The sequence below is a fragment of the Dichomitus squalens genome (genome assembly GCF_000275845.1).
Source record: "Dichomitus squalens LYAD-421 SS1 unplaced genomic scaffold DICSQscaffold_41, whole genome shotgun sequence".
In the NCBI taxonomy this organism is placed as follows: Eukaryota; Fungi; Basidiomycota; class Agaricomycetes; order Polyporales; family Polyporaceae; genus Dichomitus; species Dichomitus squalens.
The window spans coordinates 154,643-170,365 of NW_006766923.1; the positions used below are offsets into that span (position 1 = coordinate 154,643).

Sequence of the window (15,723 nt, forward strand, 5' to 3'; positions counted from 1 at the left end):
AGAAGGTTTCTTGTGTATACCGTAGAACTCGGTCGCCGAACGCATACGCATCGGTATCTGCCTAATCCGCATTCTGCTTCATCTGACGTCGTCGCTCACCTTGAAGCCAACTTCTTTCGGCACGTTTCTGTAATCAACGAAATCCACTTTGCAAGGAACTCTTGTCAGGTCTGACATGAGCTTGATATCGAGAAATGTCGTCAAGCTCTGTGTATCAGCAGCCAGGCCATGCCATCAGCAACAACCGTGCTTGGTCTAGAGGTGGTCGTTGCAGCCTTGTGATTGCGGACGCGATTTTCAATCTCTCTCCCTACCTTCGCACCTAACATATAAAGTCTTCAAAGCTCCCTACCCTGCGTCACTTCACGGGTGCGTGTTTCTCACGGCGACTTTGGCGCAACCGTGGATCAACATCAACCAGACATGTGCTCGACTGGGTCAGCAGGGGCATCATTTGTGCCATGGAGGCGTTGGGAAAAGTGCTACCCAACGCAACGCAGGTCAAATGGTCTCTAATCTTCGTCTCCCCGAGCGATCGTGGCCAGTCCATCGCAAACAGCGCTGCTCGCCAATGGAATTCGGATATTACAGGCCTCGAGGTCAAACTGGGCCGTTGAAGCTGGGCGGACCGGTGGCAAGCACAGAGAAGCTATTGGTGAGCCTCAGTGCGTCGCTAGCGTTTGGATAGGGATTAGACCAAGGATGATTGGATAGGCATCAAACTAAGAATGCTTCCTACAGCGGAAGCTTGAAAGTGGGATCTCGATTCTCAGGATGAGTGTCAACCAGGCGTGGGACGTATGTCTCCAGCATATCGATAGCAGCTAAGTACACCTGTATGCTCCCATATCAGTTCTTCTGCGGAGTGATGTCTTATTTGGGGTTTTGACCGTCATGCTGAACGCACTTACACTGGTTTACGTTTACACGGGCTCAACTGCAGACCTTGTTTCGTGCACTACTTACTACGGTCACTCGGCAGGGAGTCTGAATATGCATACATTGTGCTGTATGCGCAAGGCGGCGGCGGTAGGGACTACCGATTATGCATTAATACGGCGCTGGAGACGTGAATTGTAAGTGTACCTGGCCGATAGCTATGACGGCTGATGTATGTGTGCATCCTATGATATACCCGAGAAGACGAGAAGACGAGGAACGAAGGCAAGGACGAGAGAGAGGTGGATGATAGGTCAGGCGGGGGCTAAGTGCCTCCGCCCACGAGTTAATGAGCACATAAATTACCGTGTTGTATCCGAGTGCAGGTGGCCGGTGTGGCGACCGAGTTCTGGTAGTCTAGGACATGAAGTATAGGAAGCCATCAGAAGGAGTGTTCACAAACGTGGACGATAACCAAGGAAAAGCGAAGAAGTCGTTACAATCATGAAGGTGTAGCGGCGATGGAAGGTGTGAGTAGTCGAGAACGAGGGTCGTCAGAACAACGTCCGTGAGTATCCACATATGCAGACAACAGCAACGCTCAGCACCGATATGGCCGAAATATCGCCGTAGCGGGAGCGGGCAGCGGGCACGAAACGGACGGCCGCAGACCAAGGATGTGCCGGGAGCGATCGTCATCCGCCTCGAACAGGCACAGGCGGGGCAGGCGCGCTCGGCCGGAAGCTCGTCTTCGACGCCGTCGGCGTCCCGGGTCGACTCCCGCTTCGCATCTTCTGCCACCAGTGGCGATTCGAGTTTATCGTCGACGCCTCTGCGGCCATGCCCGGGTCAAAGCTCGAGTGCTCGCTCGTGCTCCCGACGAAGCTCCCGCTGCCGACGCTACTGTCGACAGACCTGCGGCCGTCCACTCCATCCCCCGACGACTCGTTCGCCGCGTCGTCAGAGGGCTGGGGAGACTCTGTCCGCTCATGCTGCGGGGACGTGGGAGGGGCGTAGTACGTGAACGGCGTCTGGTCCGTGGAGTCGCTCGGGACGGGGTTGAAGAGCGCCTCGATCAGGTGCTCGGTCGTACGCAGTCCGTAGGATGTTGCTAGACGGTCGGCTTGGACATGCCCTTCTTTGTCGGAGTACGGGAACGAGCTGTCATCCTCAGGGTTATCCGCACCGACATACAGGTCGAGCTCGCGGGCGAAGCGCGTGTTGAACAGCCCGTTATTTGAAAGGATGCCTGACACAGAGGCGAGAATCTCTCCTTTGCGGAGCGGTGGCGGCTTGTAATGCTTCTCGCCGCCGATGTGTTCTAACTCGATAGAAAGCTGCATATCGGGAACGAATCAGCTGGGAGCCTCAACTTACAAAGGAACACGACAGGCCTTCAGCGTCGCATTGGTTTTGCTCTGGCGGAGGAGATATCGCCGAGTAACTTTACCAGCGTCCGCGTATTCAGCGAGGTTCAGATACACCACTCCGAGGCGAGGATGTTGGGGCGCATCCGGATCGCCGTGCACGACGCGCTGGCAAAGGATGTCAGTACCGTATCACACATTCGGAAAACATAAACAAGGGTGCGATAGAGTTGGGAACAAGCGCGGCATACCACGGGTCGCCTCCGCTCGCTGTCACGCACTATCTCGCCCCACACAGAAGCCCGCATTTGACAGCGTGTCTCACCGCGCTCGTCCCACTCTGCCATATCAGTTGTACTCTAACATCACGCTGCGCGCGATTGTTATCATAGCGTGGGCGGCACTTCGCCGATAACGGCCACAGCACATGGATCCCGCACGGCCTCGCGCACGGGCTGTAGTGCGAGCGGCGACGTGCGAGCGGCGACGTGAAAGCGAACGCTAGCATGGAGAAATGACAGCAAGAGGGCGATTTCGAAATCGTAGAGGGTCGGATGAAAGCTGCGCGCTATGAAGCAGAAGGGGACAAGACGGATACTTACCTGCATGACTACGAGCTTAAGCTCGTTGGGTAGCAGGTCACCCGTTTCGCGATGCACGTCCATCTGGACTACCACGATCACGGAATGATTCCACTTCACGTTGTAGTTCTGCAGCTGCGCCCACGGAGTCATGCCGCGTGCTTCTGACCGTGACTGCAGGGACATCGCAGACAAATTCCGGACCATAGGGGCTGGGTGCTCCGTTGGGCGACTTGATGTGCTATGGCCATTCACGCGTGGCGTCGAATCGTCTGGGCCGCGCAACGACTCAAAGGCATGGTGGGCGTCGTGACTGTGGGTGCTCCTGGGCGATTCGGCCGTGTCGGCGTAAAGGTCGTCCTCGATGGTATCGTGCATGCTATCGTGTGCGCTCTCATCCTCATCATAGAGCTCACCCTCCTCTGTGACGCCCACCCCTTGTCCCGTCCCCGCCGCCCTGCCCTTCCCTTTACCATGCCCTGACCACGTCCCGGTGCCTCCTTTCATCTTGCCCAGTAAACCAGAACCAGACTGGACGCCCTTGAACTTCCATCGGACACCGAACTCGCCCTTGATGAGTGGGACATTGGAGAGCTGGTCGATTTCAAGGTGGACTTGGAAGAGGGCATGCTTGGGGATGAGGTGGCCCAGTTGAGAGCGAAGACCGTGGCTAGCAAGCGCGGGAGTGGAGGAGGACGCGCCGGAGCTCGTAGACGTGGATTCCGACGTATTCGAGGGTTTCATGGCGGCGGGAATTGGGGGGACGAGGGCGGGGGCATCCCCGGAGCTGATGATGGTCAGAAGTGTAAAGGTAAGCGTGCGAGGATGTGGAGGACGGGTAACGACCGCGGCGCGCTTACCGAGCTGCCCACATACTCAAGCGCCCGATCTCACTTTGCGCTGAGTTTAATGTTTCACCGACTGAGTTTCACCATAGAAGCCCCGGTTGGCCGTGGTGCCTGCCTAATCGTTTCGGAGATTCAGCGTGATTCAAATTCGAGTTGGCCCCGAGGTCTGGACCGCGAAACCCGTGGAGTCCGGTCTTTGTTTCTGGGCAAGATCCAAAGACAGGAAATGTGGCCGAGCGAGAACGCAGCTTTACATGTGCATCCTCCCACTACAGTACGGAACTGAAGGCGTAGAAGGGTATGGCTATATCACCCATCTCTATGCAAGCTTAGTAAAGTTCGAAAAGTGACGCTCTAGTATATGAAGAACCGATTCTCAAGTCTCCCTCGAGCGACAAGGATGCATAGTACAACGTCAGACAATGCCTCACCGGCCCCGACCTTCGTTCGGCACACCCATTACGGTTGGAAATCAATAGCGAACTCGAGAGAACAGGTCGCCACCATGAGCGGGCGTCTTGATTTAGCAAGTGTCCGGGGTCCGAGGCTGAGGAACTGGCCCTCGACGTCAGAGTCTCGACTGCAAGACTTCATTAACTTGTACAACTCTCGCGGGATCGAGCCTAAGCAGGAACCACCATGCTCTCGTCCTTGTTGCCAGCATCCCCTCACCCAACAAACGCGCCGTGACGCCAGAGCTCGAGCTCGAGCTAGGCGCTGATCACAAGACAGGGTACCCGCGGAGATGCGGAACTCCTGTTCTCAAAGTTCTCGCGACATGGACGTGACTGCTGCTTACCATACTGCTTTCGTCCTAAAGCGTGCGACAGAGGGCAGACGTCTTTCCATGCAAGCTTCTGGCCTCGACGTCTGCGCGCTGTGGGCTGTATCAGACACCTAACGTCCAGGGACAGGGCCTCTTGCCTCGCGCTCGGCTCATCCCCTGCAAACGCACCGAACGAGCCGGCTCACAGCGGGGCCACATGCAAGTGGCCATCTTGGACCCGTGCTCCGCTCTTCTCATCCGCCCCCGCATCACCCGTATTTTCTCCCTTGCTCATCCGCCCCTGTTTCGTGGCCTCAAACTCTGCGCTTGGCTCTGCACGATCTGCTAGATGCCTGCCTTGCTGTCCCTCACCGATGCGCCGCTGTTCAACATCTGGGAGCACCTGCTCGGCGACCTTCCGGCGCATGTTTCGCTTTCCCATACGTGCCGAAGATTGCGGGAGGTGTACAGCAAGGACGACTCAAAGTGGCAAGCAGCGCTTTTCAGCGCAGGTTATGGCTTGCCCTTACGACGTATGACGCCAATTGATGGCGCGGGTGCAGTCAGTGGCTTGAGCTGGCGCAGGCTGGCTGTATTTCTCGTGGGACACGCCGCCGTCTGTGAGATTGGCAGCTGTACGCGCGCGAATGCATGCTTTGGTGAGCACTCATTTTCGCTGCTCATTTTCTCTTGTCTGCAGTAAATCCGCCGTCTCCTGTAACTTCAAGATGCGAAGGGGTACGCTTCCGACGTGCTGTCGGCTGGTGGCTATCTAGTCACCGTTTTCATTGGTTGAGGCTCGCGGACAAATGGTCGAGAAAACCATGCCACACTCTGCGCAACCTGTTCTCTTCATTGGCGCATTCTGTGGCGATGTCTTCATATAGACTGCTCCGAGGCTATGTGCCGCCAATCCCAATGTACAGCGGGGACACACTTCGAGTGTATGCTGACGACCAGCGCGGGCGCTTGTGTCGGTGTGGCCAACGTATACAGGCGCTTCTTGAGCTTCCGCGCCCTCTGGACTCCCGAGCGACGTTCTTGGATACATAGGGTACCACAATCGTTCGTGCTTGGCTACACAGCTCGGACGGGGCTCGAGGCAGCTCCTCGGTGCCTTGTGATATTGTGGATGCAGGAACGCGATCCCGACTGAGCTGGATCGGCGAGGGCTTACACTTGATCGGGCAATCTCGGGGGTCACCTGACGGGTGACTCCGTCATTTGTGTACGAGTGCGACCTGTGGTGTCCGGAGCTTGCGAGCAGGTGGAGGGAGGGTCGATAAGTTTGGCTTGCCCTGTGACAACATTGTGGTCAGTTCTGCGACGGACATAGCGCCGGTCAGAGTGTCCAGGAAAAGATGCTCTACACGCGGGGGTCATGCGCCCCGCCTCCTGGGTATCCCAAGCGTTGATTGCGGGCCCTTAGATTCGACTGCTCGTGCTCGTGCCGGCGTACATTGCGATTGACTTACCCACTCGACAGCTCAGCAGTACGCCCAATTGCCGTACACAAGAGTACGCGCCCTCCATCCCCGTCACCCCATCGAGTTTCACCCCCTCTACTTCTACTTGCACTTCTCGCAAAACCCTCAGACTTCTTCCTCGCAAAACCACCACCGACGCTCAATATCGGCACACTTACCTACCCCTTCCCCGTCTCCATCTCCGCCTCCTCCATCCATCCCGGACGCCGTTTCGATCCTGCTCACACACCTGCCGACGTTTCCCGAATGCCGATATGCTCAGTATGGCCCCTTGTGCACACACCCGAACGCGTCGTGCGCTTTCGCGACGTTCCCGCCCGTCGAGAGGCTTGAGTTTGAGAACGGAGACGGGGAAGTGTTCATGATCGTCGAGAACCCTGAAGGATGCACGATCCTTGATGTCAATCGCGCTCTCGCGCAGCTGTCAGTAGGCTTATTTCTCATCAGCCTCTTACTGTCCTGCGCCGTCGCTCCTGAGGCCGCTGTCGTTCACAAGCGCTGACATGGACTGTCTTCATAGGATTCCGTTCGACGAGTACCACCTCGATGTCGCGTTGACGCATTATCAGGAGCTCGCTCTGACTTCGGGCATGTCGCTATCGCAATATGCGAGCACGATCTCTCGTGACAGAGGGTTTTTGGACGACCACGAGTACGCGTCAGACTCTCTTCCACCATAGTCTTTCTTGCTGACTTGATTCCTCGGTCTTTTCAGGTATCCGTTTCTCCATCATATCGTTTCCTCGATGTGACGCGAATGCGTGCTGGCTAAGTACTTAGTCTTGGTGACGTCTTCAGTGGGATTGTGCCATGCCGATGTGGGATCGCGCGGTGTCGTCGACGTTCGGCAATGTGTATTGTTGTTGTACTATCTTTTTTGGGTTTTCTGGGTTCAATGGGGACAGTGGGGTCGGTTTGTACCGACCGTCACCATACGCTACCCACTGTGCGTGCGTTCGGCACCGTTCTCTACACAACTCACTGCCGCGTTCCATGTGGTCCAGGTGCTGCTGATGCGACGGCGCATCACATCAAACACTGGCTTGCAGATGCTGCAGCATCATACTCAGCACGCCCTGTGACACCATTATATCGTTCACAGAGTACGCGCGCATATGTACCACGGGCTTCATGCTGGTATGTCGATCTCCTGGCATTCTGGTCCTTCGAGAAGCACCGCTACAGCGCTGGACAGGCAAACGACCATATGCTTCCGGCTAGTGGGCGACCGCTTGACTGATGACGTGCTATGACACAGTGCGGCAGGAATTACTGCCAACGTTCGTAATGTTCTGTATAGGGAGCATATGCTTTACTCGCGATGAAGGCTGAGCCAGCCCGCGGGAGCTGCGAAGCCACCGACGTTCCGCGAGCGGGCAAGGACATCGTGGCAAAGAACTACTCATGATAGTCCAGAGTTCTAGGGCTTCATCATGGGTTCGAGTACTGCGAGGGCTTACAGCGTATTCCATGACGGGTGCGCTCTTTCAATAGCCTCGCGAAGGAGGAAGCGCAACGGCCGCTTTCTGTACGTCATAATTCCACGACCATCGCAGCAGTTTCTTACAATGATAAGCCTTGCTAGGCCCAATCTAGTCGCATCTGAAGAAGGACCGCCTGATATGGCGCGCGTGCATGAAGTGCTTTCGGCGCCGCCTTATCATTCACGCGACCAACATGAAAAGGGAAGGCTGCTTGTGAATCTTATTTGTGTTTAAGGATTCTGATATCTGTGTTCTATAGAACACCTGGAGATGAGGGGGAACTTAACAGGTGATACGTGCATATATACCCCGATTAGCACCCTCGAGTTGGTAGCAGCGGGGACGGGAGGAGAGTGGAATGGCTCACGAATGGCACGATTGTCGTCAAGGACGAGCCTGAGATGGTAGCGGCAACGCCCCCGTCGGGTTTTGCCAAGTTAGGCAAGGCCAATCTTGGGCAGTCAGCGTCTTTTTCTCTCATCCAGAAGCGGATGAGGCGCCAATCGCTGATGCTCTGGAATCCGGTGTAGCATCCCACCGCCGACTTCCATGGTGATCGCCGCCGCAGAAGAGTCACGCGTCCCAGCGAATGGGCCTCTCTCTGACTTTGGGCTGCAAATCACCGTTCAATTCAGCGACTCTCCTATCCGAAGCACTCTTGCGTGCCGAATGTTCCAACACTCAGGTCCTTCCATGTGGTCGTCGAGAATGATTCTCAATGACGCGGTCCTTGGGCGCAGACCCATCATCCACCACTCTTAGGGCCAATGTCGTACATCTGTCCGTATCATTGCGTTCGGCGCAGTCAATGTTCGTGACTTCGCAAGTAGCCCGATGGAGGAAGTGCAAGTCAGGAAGAGGTCGCGCTGACATCTTACTCCCCGCTGCTCACGACTCGTTGCAGCGAAATGGTGCGTACTCGCGTGCTGATGCTTCGGACTACCTTGGATGGCCCCATCAGCCCGATGCAACCCTGCCGCCGGCGGAGCATGCCATACCGCAAATGCTCACGAACCACCGTGTTGCTACTGGGCTGCGCTCTCGGCTTTCTTTGATCGGAGTTGCAGGCTTGCTGCTCTCCTGCATGCGTCTTCCGTATGCTCGTGCGCGCAGAACCTTCGCAGTCGCGAAGTCAGGTCATGTAGATCGGACGATATATAAGGCCCCCCAAAACGCCATGACTCTTCAAGGATCGGGTTCAGCTCTCATCCTCTCCTGCCTGCCTCGTAGTCCTCACCAGCACCTACAATGGCTCGCCTCTCCGCCCTCATCGCGCTCACTGCCGCAGCGGTCGCCGTCTCGGCGAAGCCGATCCTCGTTCGCGACTCGCCGGTGACGGTTCCCATTGCGCGTCGCTTCAACTCGACCGGCGTGCGCAACGTCTTGAAGGCGGACCAGGCTCGCGCCCAGGCGCTCAAGGCGCGCTCGCAGGCATCCAAGAAGCACCTCGGCGCGATCAACAAGGTCTTCACGGACGTCGACGTGCCTGTGACCAACGTGGCCGAGATCTACACGGCGAGTGTTGGCGTTGGCACGCCCCCGACCACCTACAACCTCATCATCGACACCGGCTCTTCGAACACGTGGGTCGGCGCAAGCACGGCCTACGTCCAGACCAGCAGCAGCGTTGATACTGGCGATGAAGTGGTAAGTTCCTGATGCGACTTATCTCATAGTCGCTCGGAAGCATCCGCTCACGTGTCCTCGCTTGGGCCCTTGCAGGAAGTCAGCTACGGCTCCGGTTTCTTCTTTGGTGAGGAGTACACGGACACCGTCACCATCGGCGACCTCGTTATCAAGAACCAGGGCGTTGGTGCCGCCTTGTTTTCCGAAGGCTTCGACGGCGTCGACGGTATCCTCGGTATCGGCCCCGCGGACCTGACGCAGGGCACGACCTCTTCTGGGGACACCATCCCCACCGTGCTTGACACCGCGTTCGCCGCGGGCACCATTGATGCGAACCTGATCGGTATCTCGTTCGAGCCCACGACGGAGGCCTCTGTCACCAACGGCGAGCTGTCCTTCGGCGCTGTCGATGACAGCAAGCACACCGGAGACATTGCATTTGTGTACGTGTGTGCCCTTGTGTGAGCACGATATAATGGGCTAACGAGACACGCGCAGCCCGATCACTTCCACTTCTCCCGCGTCCGAGTACGTCGGTATTGACCAGTCCATCACCTACGGCTCGGCGGGTACTACCATCCTCTCCTCGACTGCTGGTATCACCGACACTGGCACCACTCTCGTCCTCCTCGCTTCTGGTCAGTCGCTTAATTGTTGGCCTTCAGTATATACACCTGACGTTGCATATTACAGATGCGCTCGCCAAGTACCAGAGCGCGACCGGTGCCGTCGCGGACAACTCCACTGGCCTCCTGAAGATCACCCAGGCCCAGTTCGACAAACTCGAGAGCCTGTTCTTCCACATCGGCGACAACACCTACGAGTTCACGCCCAACGCCCAGATCTGGCCGCGCTCTGTATGCTTCCTACCGTCACTTTCTCAACGCGGATACTGACGCGCTTTGTCGCAGCTCAACTCCGCCATCGGCGGCGATGCCAACAGCATCTACCTCGTCACCGCCGACCTCGGCTCGAACTCCGGCCAGGGTCTCGACTTCATCGACGGTTACACCTTCCTCGAGCGGTTCTACTACGTCTACGATGTCGCCAACGCCCAGGTTGGTTTCGCGACCACGCAGTTCACGAACGCCACCACCAACTAGGGTCGAACGCTGGAGCGAACCCACGGCATATCACATTGGCTATAGATCATCGCATATTGTCACGGACCTTACGAAGTAGATACCACGACCTCACGAGGTAGATACCAGGGATATGCAAACAATCAACGGGTTTTGTCAGTTCGTTCGCGCTGTCTGCGGCATTGTCACGGTCCCCTCTCTGTATGACCTCCGCACGCGTAGAGCTATCGCGTCTGGGTCGCTGTGGTTTCGAACTGATGCGTAGTTACGAAGACATGCGGGTATGCTCCCTCTTGGTCTAGGAATGTGCACAAGGGCCTCTTCTTGGAGTCTGTGGAGAGCGAGCTGGCCCTCGCCATGGAGGGTAGATACGTAAATACTGATTACGCAGAACGGACTGTCCCCTGTCCGCGAAGTCTTTCGGGAAGGTGCCCAATACATGTCCCTTGCAATACTGACCTCGTTTACGGAGCGCCTACGAGTTTTTGAAGGACAGGGACAGACACGCGTTCGTTTCCATCTCTTTCCAATCCTCGGGTAGGGAAAGGAGGTTTCGGGGCATCATAAGCTCCTGGAATGTCCATCCACGCGTGAATTACCCGCTCGCCCGGAAGCGCGAGTCCTTGGCCCAGACGTCATCTCCGTGAGGAACACCTGCCGAAATGCATAGCGGACCTCGGAGTCGCCGTTCCAGACGTACATCGAGTTGATCGCTTTGGGCAGCTCTGAGCTGCTCGTTTGTCGATACAGCACGAGTCGATCCACAGAAGGGGGTATCCGGCTGCATGCGCCGTCTCGCACGCTAGATAGACCTTATCTGAGAGCCGAGAATACCGCCAAATCGCAGGTAGCTTAACGAGTTCCTGCTTCGGTGCATGTGGAGCAGATTCAGCCTGCAGGGCTGGCACGAGTAGGGGATTATCAGGGACGGGATCGACTCAAGAGATATTTAGGATGCAGACGCTGCAGGTGTCAATCATGGTTGCCAGTCCATCAGCAAAAGTGCAGAAATCCCCTGAGGGATTGCACCGATTGCCTGAAGTGCGAAAAAGGGCACGGGCGCTCAATATAGCGGCCCAGATCGCCCGACCGCGCAATCGTCAGAATTCGTCGCATTGTTCGTGGCGCATTTCCTCGCCGCGCGATCTTTTCTGTTCCGTGCACGACAAGGAGACCATGTATGATACATATGGTATAAATAGAAAGAGTTTTGTGATCGCAGAGGAAGACTCAGCGTGCCCGAAACACATGAACGCGCACAAGTCGTGCATTGTGAACAGCCGTTAGTGTCACGCCTACCCCTACATCCCCAAGTTTCTGCGCCACGCGATGTGCTTCCTTCCCCCCGGCGATCATCACCTTCAGTGTACTACCCTGTGCGAGGCCCAGGACGGACTCGGCCACCGTTGCAATCACATCCACACCCTCAGCCTCAACGACAAGCGTCGCGGATCCTTTCCTGATCCCATCGAACCACTCCCCGAGGTGTCCATCCGTCTGATGAAGGAGTGAATGACGGGGAGCTGTGATCTGAGTGCGGATGCTCTGAGGACAGCCGAGTTAAATCGAGACATGCACGAACCCTGCCCTTGTACGATCGCCCCACCCGCAAACTGATGTAGGGTCGCGAGGGAGAAGGCTGTTGGACCATATATATGACTTGGGATGACGCTGCAGGTAAAACAACTGCAATCGTGTCGAGATATCAGTACCGCATTCGAATGCATGCCATGGTGCAACAAGAAATTCCACATTACGATGCTTGAAAATCCTGACCACGATCTTCCACATATCTCACTAGTGCATGTTGCTTCGAACTCCGATAAGCTTGGTGGCTGCGTCCTCCTGCCCCGACTCGTATTCCGCCCAAGCTTTGCGACGATCTCTGCAGGCCACATTCTGCCCAAAGTGCGCCTACTGCTGTTGCTTTGAACGAACACTGGGTAGTAGTCCAGGAAAGACAAACGCGGGTTTGTCTAGCGCTTGCAAGTCGGACTCCATGCTGGTCATGACTCGTGAGTGCAAGAAGTCCAGGAAGACCACCGATCGTGGCAAGAAGAGGCTCTCGAGAGGGTAGAAAGACGAGCGCAACATAAGATGTGCTGCTCCCGCTCTCTGCTCACGGCCGAGCTACGTAAGTCAAGCAGTCTACTTACTGTCCAAATGCTTGATAGAAATCGTCTGCAATGAGGGACGGGGTTTTGGCGTTGTAATAGGTTTGCTAGAGGCCAGCCGGCGTCACGGTCGAGCTCAACGACCAGAAGCAGCGACCATCATCTTACGTAAGCTGCCATGCACGCTCATCGCTTTCAACGTTCTCAGCCTGTCTTTCATCCTTTCCTTCATCAACTACGACGGCGGCGAGCATTGCATCGCTGCCCTATCTGATTGCCCTTGCTCTCCGTGCTGATCTCCGGTAAAATCTGCGACCAGTGGTTCATCCTGACGGCTTCACTGTTCCACCAACATCACAAGTTGCCGTCTCTGTGGTACTTGCCTTGAACGCTTCTCGTTTCTGTTCGACTGGTGCTCCGTGCATTAATTGCTGAAGGCAAGGGTTTCTCGTCTGCAGTCATAAATACGTCATAGACGCGATCAGGCGCCTGAGGATGAATATCGGCACACGTTCTCTCTGTCTAGTGCCAAACATTTCACATTTGACAGGTCTTCAGCTCAGCAAACTCCGACCCTCGTGCATATAAGGACCAACTGTCCATGACGAACGGCCTGACATCTTATCTTCCCATCTCCTTCCTGCACAGCGACCTCTTTCCGCATGCTTACCCCTCCCTCCGTCGCTGCAGCATGCGGCCATGTTTGCGTCCCATCCAACCTCAATGCTCAGATACTCATAGCAGCCTGACATCGATAGATCTCCCACATCCTTGCTGGCGTCTGAGGCAAGTTCACCATTTGAGGTGCGTCCGTTGTTGCAAGTCCCGGTCATCTCAACATCACTGACTCGCTCTGCTCACACTTTCTAGCCCTAAGTAATGCCGCACCACTGCAGGTATGTATGTCCTGTGCCTGTTCGTGAGGCGTTACAATGCAGGTGCTAGCCCTGATGCTGATATCTAGATAATGCTGTAAGTAGGCGCATATATGCATGACCGCGGCCATGGCGGAGGAGTTCGCATCCAATCTGCGGACGGATACGTGCATTCCCACCACGGCAGATGCGGTGTAAGTGAGGGGATTCCTTTTGCTTGTGTTGATGGTCATTGAATCTTGCCGGGACCTGTCTAGCTGAATTCATCCTCATACAATCTCTGCATCCCAAAAACGCGTCGGTGTGTGCCTCGCTAATGGCGTTGGTTTAAAGCTTCGCTCCCGTGAACACATTTGCAATGGACACCCTTGGAGCACTGGCCAAGGATCGCATAGGTGCAACCATCCCGCTTCGAGTCTCCTTATGCTTCGCTGCCTAAGTGTGATGGCTCGGGATCACCCCCGCTCCGTCGAAGCTTGGTCTTGAGCAGCAATCTAAACTTTGCATAGGATGGAACAGCGGTACAATATTTGTCACTTCTACCGACCACTCCGGGCTCCTTGGAATTGAAGGAAGACTGGACCGACCTCCCGAAGCGGGCTGAGTGGCTAAGGCTCGAGCGAACGAGTAAGTATCCAATCACTGTGCACGCTCACATCCATACCTCACCTCATGTCGCTTCAGAACACCTCCAACAGAGATCAATTCTTATGGTCTGGTACGCTTGTTCTATGGTTGTATGCTCGCACGCACACCTGAGCTAACGGCTGACATCTCGTGCTATATTACGAACCTTGCGCTCATGCTCATGGCCACTCTTGTGGCCTCGCACTGTCTGCGTCGTCACTGATTCGCCCTTCAATTCTTCTTGTGGAGAAGGTTGCGAACATCCACCACTAGCGACCATGACCTGGCCCTCCGCAATCCCTTACCTCCGCGGCCTATCCCTCCTAATCTCACCTACCTGGACGCACTCATAGCTCCTGCACCCCACTAGGTCATGCAACTCGCGCACCAGGACACGGTCTCGCTATCCATTGGGGTTGGCACGGTGCGTCTCATGTCTACGCATACAACATTCTGCCCATCTACCAGCATTTCTGGCTACTCGCCGTGGCCCCTGCACTCTTCGCAGCGTGCGTGCTCTCACCGCACTATGCGCTCGCCTATGTGGCCCTCATCGCGTGGTGCACTTGCGACAATCTCGGATGTGATGTCGTTCTATCGTGCGGGGCCATGGCATCCGCTTGCGCAGTACGCGCAACAGGGAGTCTACAGCCTGCGCTGGGGAGAGAGATGATCAAACTGCTGGAGGGGAGGGAGCACGCGTAGGACCCGACGCTGGAGGTATGTCTCACCGCATATCTATATCTATGTTGTAGTCTCGCACACATGTCACCGTCTATATTATCTCATATATCTATTTGACTGTATATGTTTATCTACCCTTGAGCTGATGCTAGAAGTATAGCATGCAGCCGTAGGATAGTTAGGTCCAGTCATCGCCCCACCATGCAATCTTGACATTACAAGATAATGTCCGCGACACTGTCGATTGTCGATGAATCCTTGCCACTGCTGGCGTCGCAATTTCACATTGGCCAGCATACTCAATCGAAAGATGTGCATGCACTCCTGTTCTAGACGGCGCTCAAATGTGACCATCGCCTCCTACGACCATCTCACCAATGCGGTGCAATGCTCGTGATATCTTCGCGCCATTGCATTGTATTCTCATACATTGCATACCCAGGCTGTTTCTCATGCGCACATTGCCTTGGATAACCAGGCTGCATGATAGCCCGCCATATTTCCTCGTCTGTGCACTATATTTTGGCATTTGCCTGGGGGCGTAATTTCTGTCATTGTTTTTACATTTTTGCTGATGTCTAGGCCATACGGGTTTTGAATATCCTTGAGCTCTTGGTACGTTTGCTCGTCGCTCGAGTCCCAGGTGTGGGATAAAATGGCGCGTCTCGTCTCGATGGAGCTCAGAACTTCGATGGAGTGTCCAGTCCTGGTATGTCGTAGTCGCATGAAGGAGACGGGCTGACGAACATTGGGTAGGTTTAGTGACCGGAGACAGTATTGAAAAGGTTGCGTACACGATGTAGTATCGCTGGAGGCCTTGCTCGGGGGGGAAGTCAAGATAGTGAGCGGCGTACTTTACAGTGAGGGGTGTCACGCCTGCTTTCCGATTCCTCCGTTATAGTATGCTCAAAGGATGAGTTGTACAAAGGATGAGTTGTACAGTGAGGAACAAAGAAACGGTCCTTGATTGTGTGCGGTTGGCGCACGATCCCTCGCGTTCCTTATTTGAGCAGAGGGGTAGTTGAATCGAGATGTGTTGAACCCGGGGGGCGAAGGCCTCTCCCACGGGTGGCAACGACAGCGGATAGCCTGCAACTCACCTAGAAGGGTTGTTGGTTATAAGAGGCTTGTTAGAGCGATGAGAGGAGACGTTCGAGTGAACTGAACTGTAGATTGGGGGTACAGAGGTCCCCTATATATACTACTGTACATCTGTGGCTACGTAGTACTATACAGTACATTCCCAGGATGCACAGTCGCACAGAGAAGCAGTGCGTACACAGCGAAGCTGTGTGTGTACCAC

At 55.5% G+C, this 15,723-nt stretch overlaps 3 protein-coding genes across 3 annotated transcripts; 1 reads left to right on the plus strand and 2 right to left on the minus strand.

Annotated features, from left to right (window-relative positions):
• Positions 1 to 989: 989 nt before the first annotated feature.
• Positions 990 to 3,585, minus strand: DICSQDRAFT_182670 (uncharacterized protein). The gene is made up of 3 exons (XM_007368922.1): positions 2,849 to 3,585; positions 2,274 to 2,414; positions 990 to 2,216 (listed from the first exon to the last, which is right to left on the minus strand). The coding sequence occupies exons 1-3, from the start codon at positions 3,569 to 3,571 to the stop codon at positions 1,575 to 1,577; spliced, it is 1,506 nt and encodes a 501-aa protein (XP_007368984.1). The 5' UTR covers positions 3,572 to 3,585; the 3' UTR covers positions 990 to 1,574.
• Positions 3,586 to 8,660: 5,075 nt separating this feature from the next.
• DICSQDRAFT_110456 (acid protease) lies at positions 8,661 to 10,202 on the plus strand (the record flags this gene model as incomplete). The annotated part of the gene is made up of 5 exons (XM_007368923.1): positions 8,661 to 9,059; positions 9,135 to 9,481; positions 9,537 to 9,676; positions 9,732 to 9,895; positions 9,950 to 10,202. The coding sequence occupies 5 exons, from the start codon at positions 8,661 to 8,663 to the stop codon at positions 10,139 to 10,141; spliced, it is 1,242 nt and encodes a 413-aa protein (XP_007368985.1). The 3' UTR covers positions 10,142 to 10,202.
• A 1,047-nt stretch (positions 10,203 to 11,249) lies between these two features.
• DICSQDRAFT_139525 (uncharacterized protein) lies at positions 11,250 to 12,154 on the minus strand. The gene is made up of 2 exons (XM_007368924.1): positions 11,703 to 12,154; positions 11,250 to 11,650 (listed from the first exon to the last, which is right to left on the minus strand). The coding sequence occupies exons 1-2, from the start codon at positions 11,769 to 11,771 to the stop codon at positions 11,351 to 11,353; spliced, it is 369 nt and encodes a 122-aa protein (XP_007368986.1). The 5' UTR covers positions 11,772 to 12,154; the 3' UTR covers positions 11,250 to 11,350.
• Between the last annotated feature and the right edge of the window lie 3,569 nt (positions 12,155 to 15,723).

Bases quoted from the DNA above. Each gene is read 5' to 3' on its own strand.
- DICSQDRAFT_182670 (XM_007368922.1), bottom strand. From the start codon at position 3,571: ATGAAACCCTCGAATACGTCGGAATCCACGTCTACGAGCTCCGGCGCG. The intron at 2,415-2,848 runs GTAAGTATCCGT...ATCCTTTGCCAG, and splicing joins TTAAGCTCGTAGTCATGCAG to CGCGTCGTGCACGGCGATCC. The intron at 2,217-2,273 runs GCCTGTCGTGTT...CCCGATATGCAG, and splicing joins AAACCAATGCGACGCTGAAG to CTTTCTATCGAGTTAGAACA.
- DICSQDRAFT_139525 (XM_007368924.1), bottom strand. From the start codon at position 11,771: ATGGTCCAACAGCCTTCTCCCTCGCGACCCTACATCAGTTTGCGGGTG. The intron at 11,651-11,702 runs GTTCGTGCATGT...ATCCGCACTCAG, and splicing joins GGCGATCGTACAAGGGCAGG to ATCACAGCTCCCCGTCATTC.